At 31.5% G+C, this 9,510-nt stretch overlaps 1 protein-coding gene across 1 annotated transcript; it reads left to right on the top strand.

Moving 5' to 3' along the window:
- Nucleotides 1-6,324: 6,324 nt before the first annotated feature.
- LOC9303729 lies at nt 6,325-8,091 on the top strand. Its single transcript, XM_021018040.1, has 6 exons — nt 6,325-6,754; nt 6,852-6,942; nt 7,043-7,203; nt 7,294-7,321; nt 7,579-7,687; nt 7,800-8,091. The coding sequence occupies exons 1-6, from the start codon at nt 6,500-6,502 to the stop codon at nt 7,879-7,881; spliced, it is 726 nt and encodes a 241-aa protein (XP_020873699.1). The 5' UTR covers nt 6,325-6,499; the 3' UTR covers nt 7,882-8,091.
- Nucleotides 8,092-9,510: the final 1,419 nt, after the last annotated feature.

Raw genomic sequence — 9,510 nt, 5'->3', positions numbered from 1 at the left:
TGGAATATTAGATAAATAAGAACCTCTCTTCTCTTTGTAATATAAAATGGTAAATGGAAATGACAACCTTAGTACACCTTGCATTGATTTGACCCTCTGACCTCTCAGTAATATACTGAATCGTGCCAAGCACGACCCTCCACCACTCTCTCTTTTTTTTTTTTTTTGTCTGGTTTGTTTTGCTTATGCATCTATTGGTTTGATTTCTTTAATAAATCTACGTGATCCATTTGTTTATCTTTATTTGGATAATGCTGCTGCGTGCATGGGGATTCGTTCATTGGTCGGCTTTTCGATTAATTTTGATTTTTTTTGTTTGATGGTCATGGTTGTAATTGAATATTCATCTCGTTCCTAGAGACCCTCTTCTTCTTCATTTCAATTACTATGTATTGTTTTTTTTAAATTATCGTTTTAACTGTATTTGGATAAATTAAGAAAAGGTATACAATGATTATATTAACCTCGTAAAAATGACAAGTAATTATTTACAAATAATTTATGTTCAATAAAATGAGGGTAATTTGGGTAGTTATTGGCATAAATTACATTATTACCTTAAAACGACAACTAATTTAAAACAAAAAAAAAACTCTAAAACGACAACTATTCGAAAACGGAGGGAGTAATTCATTAACTTATGAAATCTAGATTTTGGATATAACATCGATCTTGTTTGTTGGATGTCCGAGCGCAACACTTAGCAGTGCGGTTTGTGTGTGCATGCGACCTCAGCAGTAGGACTAGTCATATGTAATTAATAGTACTGTTCAGTTAGATTAGTTTAGTTACTGCTTTCCAACAGTGATATATATAGCTTTTTTTTTTTTTTTTTTTTTTTTTGGTGTAATGATATATATAGCCTTAGAAGCGATGAATTATGAAACTGTGAGACTATGTAGACGAGTTGTTGCAAACTAATTAACAATAATCGAATGACATAAATTTGGACCATTCTGGAAGATGGTGAGAATTTGATCCTTGTTGCAAACTAACAAACATCAAATGACACAAATTTAGACTGTTCTTAAAGATGGTCATGAGAATTTTACATTTTCTTTGAAGCCCTATACAGAATACATACATGAAATAAAAGTTGTCGACCTATAATTAGTCTAGATAATATTTGTTTAGGTGGAAATTTAAGGGATGAATTCTGTTACCTGTTGGTAATGTTGCATGTAATAAGATTTACCATAGACTACTGTGAAAAATTAAAAGAGTCATGATAATGGCTCGTTCGAAATTTCTACAATTGGACTTTCACATTCATATATGATAAACGAAAGGTATGGCTCTTTATTCTCGGTTTAACTATTTCAGGGACAGCTTAAAACGACTTCTTTTAAAATTAGATTGATGTGCTTGAATCTGGGATGAAACCCAACAAGCAAGAGCTTTAAGCATCACAAATGTATTACCATGTTAGGGGGCATTATAATTATGAAAACTCTTTATACTGTAGCAGTTTATGTCATAGTAAATCGGCTAAGAAGATTGTGTATTCAAATTCTCTCACATCAGTTTATACTAATTCTTTTAAATACTGATGGGTTGCTTTTGACAGTCCACAACTTTGGGCCAACACTGCTTGGCAAAGTTAACTTAATTGCAATGACACATAACTTCATGTACAACGTTTATGCTAACTAGGGGTGAATCCGGGCTACGCCCGGTGGATTTACGTTATAGTGCTACATAGACTTAGTTTCATGTTTTGCATGATCTTGTTACAAAGTATTATGTAATTATTGCATAAGCTCTTGTTAGCTACTTATTACTGCTTCTTTGGTATTTGATATAGTACAATTTCGTTATTTTCTCCCTTATTTTGTTTTTCCTTTAATGTTTTATGAGTACTTTTTATTGTGGAATTATGAGCACACGTAGTATATTAGAGAATAGGTTTCACTATGTTGTTATACAAAGTTGAACCAAGTCTGATGCGTATCTCTGGTCATTTTGTTCTTACAGTCCGTAATCATAACTTTGAATATAATTGTGTTTTGGTATATAAATTCTCGTGCTATCTATTGTTCTGTGAGCTGATTACCTTCAAAGTTGAGATGTCTGAAATTGAGTCGACATCGTCATAATTCTGAGAAATGGAGTCACCAGACTTTAGGGGAAATAATTCCACTGTTAAATACCACAAAAGCTTTTAGATTAAAAATTGAAGAATAGAATATTTCATACCTTGCGATTACGAACTTTAGCTTAGATTGAGAAGACCATTGTCTTGACACACACTCTGTTATCTTTCACCACCATTCCTAATCGATAACTAAAATTTTCTTTGATGTAAGAAACTCTTTGATCATTTTCTTGATACTCTTGTTCCTTTGTCTTGCATTTGATCTCATAACAGTTCCCAAAAGCATAGTTTGTCTCATCAACCTTTTGAGCTTGTCTATTGAAAACTCTCTGGTTTTATTGTTGCACCGACATCATACCTCTGATACTGAATGGAAAATGTAGAAAACAAAGATAAACCACCAAGATATGATCTTTTTACTAACCTGAAGAGACACTAACATTGGTTCAGGTTAATTTCAAACAAAATATTTTCTGTTCACAATTGTGTGATGAAATTGTAACATCTAAATCATAGACATGGGAAGCATCTTAAAATTTTCTCTAATTAAAACAGAACATCAAAGAGATTTAAGTCCAAAACGCAAGCAACATGAAATGTGGTGTAGAAAAGTGATAATTAGGAATGAGATATGGTCATGAATCGTGATCTTCAGTAAATTCATATGAAAAATCAACAAAGATGGCATAGATTTGTTTAAAAATGTGTGAAACAATTCTGAAATCTCCGATGCCAGTCTCCACCGGCTTTAGCAATCTATCCTCTTTCTTCTCGTCGCCGTTGAGTTTGTTTTTCTTGGAGTTGTTTGTGATCCCTTCTCCTGCTCTACCACCATACCCTGAACTCATCGATTGGATTATTGCCTCTCAATGAGAAAATAACATGATTGATCAGAATCGTATCACATTTAAACTAAAGAAATAGACAATCATACATGTAGAACAATGGAGAAAACCCAAAACTGTGGATGGAAAGAGGGGAAGACGATACGTTTAGGTTAAATTTTAGAAAGGGGCGTGATGAATGCAGATACGTTTCAAAAATTATGTTTAAGGTAAGTGACATTTTAATAGAAGTTAATAGATGAGAGAGCTGATGTGGCATCTTAAGAGAAGTTTTTGGAATAGCTGATGTGGATGGCCTAAGAGGCCTCAATTAGCCCCTTTTATTAGTAAGAGACAGTGTTCTAAAAAGCGGTCTAGGCGGTCGCCTAGGCCCCGACTAGGCGCTAGGCTCTTATGCGACGCCTAGATAACCGCCTTGACCGCCTAAAATTACACAGATCTTGTTTAATGTATTTTTTCAATTTTAATTAGAGTTTTATTTATATATATAGTTATAAATATTCATATATTGTTTAATATAAATATAAATAAATGTTTTATCTAATTTTTGTTTATAATTTCATAATTTTTAGTTTTATATAGATATTTTATATAACTTTTATATATAATATCATATTTATAATATTTTATGTTATAAACGTCTAAACCGCCTAAAAAATCGCCTAAGCCCCGATTAGGCGTTCTAGGCGCTAGGCATTGGATCACCGCCCGCTTAGCGCCTAGCGCTTTCTTGAACACTGGTAAGAGATTAGCATAAGACTTACAATGATGGTGTTAATTAGCATAAACAAGTCTTTTTGGTAACTGTTAAATTTTTTTCGGAGCTTCAACAAGTTTTAAGGACTTTATCAACTGCTACTGATTAATATACTTACGGAGAATCTACATATACATTTTTATAGTACTTTTTTGCTTTAATTCTTTTGGATTCGGGTTTGACCCGGGTTTTAGTCTATTCGGATCTTGGATTAGCAATTTAAGGGATGTTGTCTTAATTTCAAACTAATAAATGAAGCCATGTTGTCTTAATATCTTTCATATTAATGACCCTAATAAATAGCCGATTTTAATGGAAAATCGTTTTCATATTTATGTTCATAATAAATGTCCAGATTTTAACAATATAACGTATTTATTTTTTTAACAGTATATATATATATATATATATATATATATATTATGTTAATAAATTTGTTTAATATTCTAATAATAAGCTATGTCATTTTTCTTTTACAATAACAGATTAAATATAGGCAATTGCCCATTTAAATTGCAATAAATTTAAAATCAAAATAACAATCTATATATATATTTTTGCAGGGGGTTTTTGCTTTTAATAATTTGGATCCGGGTTTTACTCGGTTTTACTATATCCGGATCTTGGATAAGACATTTAAGGAAATCTAAAAAAAATCGTCATTAATGTAGATAATTACACATATATTTCGGTATAAGCATATTCCAAAAATCTCTCCTAAATCAAAGATGTTACGTTCAAAAATTGTTGCCAAAAATCTCTCGCTTTCCTTCTAAAATCTCTACCATTGGCTGTCATCCCAACTAATTACTCATAATTATCTTTCCTATATTTCTTTTTTTTTTTTCGAGATTTGCAAGAAAATTACTCAATTCCAAAAATAAAAGATTTTGAAGATATTGTTACTTGATCAGCAAGATTTTAGGAGCTCACTCACCCAAAACCCTATAGTATTCTCAAAACATTATAAATACCTTTCATTAGTCTAATAAAAACTCACCAGTTTTACAGAAAATAAGAAATCGCAGACGTGATGCAATCTGTACGGACTCCGGGAAGAGCTAGGAGACAGTGGTGAACCGGGATCTAAACCTCGCCGACGATGTGAAGATGGTGACGAGGAGGAGATCGTAATTCTTTAGGTTTCGATTGGCAAAACAAGACGATCGGCGATCCAAAGCTCCACCGCCTGAAACGCAACATCGAATTGATCACACCGAATATCTTCAGATTTCGGATATGCTTTTCCGGTGGTAGCTTCAAAATACACGCCGAGAACTCCTTGATACGCTACACGGAGAGTAGATCCATGCGTTTTGCTGTAGCTTTGAAGAAATAAGGCTCAGATCGACGGAGCCGTTACTGTGACCGTTAACGACGGTGACTTCATCTGCTAAACCACCGATGATTGAGTTTGAACTTTCCGTTTCTAAGTTTTTCATTTTGGGTATATGAGAGAGTTGAATAAACACAATTTGGGCTATGTAGGTCTTTACAAAATTGGTAGACATGATTCTTTGTTATTGGGTTCTAATACTCTATGTGTTTATTTTTTCATTATGTGAACTAATGAAAGTTGCATACTTAATTTTTTTTTCATGGCAGTTCTAAACATATTATTTTTAATATTTGTGATTATATAACAATAATAGGTTAGTGTTAATCACATGGATCATTAAGGTTTGAATAGTGATAAAATAATTAGAAAATACAAATAAAATAACAAGGCCGGTGCAAAACTATTAATTCAGACCTTAATTATCGGATCAGTTCAAGCTTTAACCCATGTCTTTTTCTGAAATTGCTAAAAATAAGTAATGTTCTCAAATAAATTCAAATATCAAATCTTCATAAATACATTAAATACGTAAGATTTAAAATTATGGAGCAATCTTTTCTAATTAAATTCAAAAATTTCTAATTGATATATTTAAATTTTTTGGCTTTTGTTTGCCCATTTAGCTATGGTTTTTGAGTTTTTATAAAATAGTTTTAAATATTACGGGACGAATTGTATGACACAGGTTTGGTTAGGATTGATATTAATATAAAATTAAAATATCACTAATATATCGCTATAACACATATTAAATCCTCATTTTATTATTTAAAATTTAGCATACGGTATACCGCTGGTAAAATCAGTATAAGACGGGTTAAATCAGCATCTTATTCAAAATCATATAATTGAATCTATTGTTTTTATACTACGTCTATCTATAAAATTTCAATTTTTGTGATAAAATTTTGTCTCACGGTGTATTATACATTTAAATTAAACAAAAAAATAGTATATATCTATAGAGTATCTTAAAACAAAATTTAATAAATTTTTCTAATAAAAATATAGACCCGCGGTGTACCGCGGGTTAAAGACAAACTATGAGTATATGTCTTTGGTACTAATCGAGATTTTAATAAGTAATCAATTGCTTTCTGATTGAATGTTGATTTTGATTATGGTTTTTATGGTGGTTAAGTATGATTTGCTGCTGGGTGGGTTTAAAGTTTTAAATCAATAATCTATTTTAATATATATTTTAAAAAAATCAAATACTCAGACGATAAAAAATATATTAAATTTCTTTAAGATATATATAAAGCAATTTTTCTCCGTAAGATTCAATAGATTCTAATTTCAGCAATATTTAGTTGCTTGTTGTCTTACTCGTCACGACTCTCTTTTCCCTTTTTCCGGTGGAAATAAAACAAACAAATAGGTCGCAAGTTGGAAAATTGTGGAGGAGAACAATCAATTCATCTTCTTCTCTTTCACAAATTTCAGCAAAACTTTCCGATTCCATGGAAATCGAAGTCTCTTGCTCGACTCATGATGCCGACAACAAAGGAAACCGCATCGATTTGGATTGTATCCGTGTCAAGCGGAAGACGTTGCAGAATCTGCTCGAGGATTGCCAGAGAGCTCTTCAGCTGCTAGAACTTCCCGGCGATGAAAACGGTGGCGAACAGAGTGAATCACCGGAGGAGGAGGAGGAGGAGGAATCGGACAGGGAAGAGTCGTCTTCTTCCGATCCAGGAGATCCTGAAGCTGATAAAGTAATTACCTTAATCTCTCTGCTTCGTAGGATTGTGATTGAGGATAGCTCATAGAAGCTTTGTGACTCGATTTCATGATTTTGTTTTTCTTGTGCAGTTTTATGATCTCATCAAATCTAGAGTTGAATGTCATGACTTTCGTGAAAAGATAGAATTAGCTCAAGTTTCAGTTCCCCAAGATCTTGCTGGTAAGATGTTTCAGCTTTGTTTATTTACCCAATTTGATTGCCAATGTATGTGTAATTTGGTTGTAGAGATAACTAACTATATAAGCTGTTGAATTTGCAGAAGATAGTAGCTCTTGGGACGTAGTTAGTGAAGATGATTTATGGGATGAGGAATGTATGGGTCAAATGGAAGATGATTATGTGGTTGTTAGAGAAGAAGATATAGCAGACGGTATTGCTTGTTTCATGGCTACATATTTATCATCCCTTAAGCAGACAAAGGTATATATGTAACGCGTATCTTGTCCTTACTCGTTTTATGTCTCATCGACTTTTCATGTGGAACTTATTCTGAGTGCTATCTTTGTGTAGGATATATCACCTGATCAGCTTCAGAAAGGTAAATCTTCAACTTCCATGTGTTATAATTAGAAAAGATTTCAGCTTTAATACTCTCCCTCAAGTTTAGATAGTAGCCTTGGTTTTTGTTATAGAGAACCCCAAAACTCTGTCTTCCCTAAGGCCCCAAATCAACAAAATACTTGACAAACCAACTTAGGGTGACTTTTATATCTAGCAAATACTAAGAGTTTGCGTATGAAGGGTGGCTTTTAAGTCTAATGGATACTAAGAGTTTGCTTATGAACTGTGATGTAGCACTTAGCACGATGTTTTCAGTGAAGAAGAGGAAGGGGAAGCTTCGCAAGGCATGGGAGGGAAGTAAAGTTATTTACAACGTTGCATCATGGAGCGCAACCGCGATAGGGTATATCACGCAAAAACATCCTCTTTAACACATCGAATCTTTATTTTGTATGTACTGAATGTTTCGCATTGTCTCGCTAATCTAATTTTCCTTTTAATTCTTTTGGCAACAGGATATATCAAAACCCGATGATACTGAGTATTGCATCCAAAGCATTCTGGATGTCGTGCCAGGCTATATCAAAGCTTGTCTGAACAAATCTCACATGATGATCATATAAGTCTACAAAAAGCCTTGGCAATGTTTTATATCAATTAAATTATCTCTGTACAAATGTCATTTGTTGCCTCTTCTAGTCTTCTCTCTGTGTGTGTTATGCTCCTCTCTTTTCCATTGTATTCTCAACATGCAATTTTAGTGATTGATTTGATCTTAATTTGATATGGCAGCATGTTATGAAGTCAGTGTGATAAGCTCATACACTTTGAAAGAATTATAAATAGCAAGGATTGGTTGCAATCTGATAAATGTTCAAGAAAGCGCTAGACGCTAAGCGGGCGGTGACATGGGGGTTTGTCATGTGTAAACATATTATAAGGAAATCATTCAATAGATTACTAATTCTAAAAAGGATTATTTTCGACAAAGAAATATATATTTCTATAACCAAACAAATTATACAATTAATTTCTAATTTCGTAAAAAGATTATTATAACGTGCAAGAAAAACAATTATGTTTTAAAACATATCTTATTATATAAAGTATGGCAAAGTTAATAACTCATATGATCGTGACACGTGGCAAATCTATCGATCTTAGATTTGACACGTGTAAAACAAAAATTTCCTTTAAAAAAAAAGATAATTGAAAGTAATTACAAATTTAAATAATTTTAAAAACGTAAAAGATAATTATAAGAATAATTGTAAATAATTCATATTTCTATAAAAAAAATTTAAAAAATATCAAAAGAAAATAATAAGGAAATTATCCATTTTTTATATTTCAATTAAACAATTAAAAAATCAGGCAAATTTATTAAAATTGAAACATATGTTATTTATATATTCATTTAAAACTTGATATTATTTATCTCAATTTCTTTTCCAATTAGAAATATGTGATGATTTAATTAAACTAATCCTCATATTATTTATTTGAGTTTATTTTTTCAATTAGAAATATGTGAGATCAATTTTTTTCCTTTTTGTAAATTCTTTTACTTAACTGTTTTTTTTGTTTGTCCTAAATTGTGATTGTAGTATAGTTATATTATTTATTTCAATTTCTCTTTTCATATTTAAATTAGAGAAATTGTTAAAAATGCCCCTTTTTCAATACCCCTTTTCAAAAATGCCCTTTTTTAGAGTCCATTTTTAAGTTTGCCCTCTTTTAATTTTTAGTGACCATTTTACCCTTATTTGAAACAAAATTAGGTCCACAAAATACAAAATATTTTTTGGCGGGAAAAGTGATCCCGCAATTTTCCCGCCAAAACACTTGTAAAAACCTTTAAAATACCTTGTAAAATTTTCCCGTAAAAATTTTTCCCGCGAAAAAATTTTCCCGCCAAAAATATTTTTTGCGGGAAAAGTGATTCCGCAATTTTTTTGCCGAAAATTTTTTGGCGGGAAAAAATTACAAGGTATTTTAAAGGTTTTACGGAGTATTTACAAGTGTTTTGTAAGGTTTTACAATGTATTTTAAAAGGTTTTACAAGGTACTTATAAGGTTTTATAAGGTATTTATAACTTGTAAAACCTTATAAAAAACTTGTAAAACCTTTAAAACCTTATAAAATAGTTTGTAAAATCTTATAAATACTTTATAAATACGTTGTAAAACCTTTTAAAATACATTGTAAAACCTTATAAATACCCT

The sequence above is a fragment of the Arabidopsis lyrata genome, assembly GCF_000004255.2.
Source record: "Arabidopsis lyrata subsp. lyrata unplaced genomic scaffold ARALYscaffold_7, whole genome shotgun sequence".
NCBI lineage: Eukaryota > Viridiplantae > Streptophyta > Magnoliopsida > Brassicales > Brassicaceae > Arabidopsis > Arabidopsis lyrata.
The sequence above is the reverse complement of the archived record's forward strand: the minus strand, read 5'-3'. Positions and strand labels throughout refer to the sequence as shown.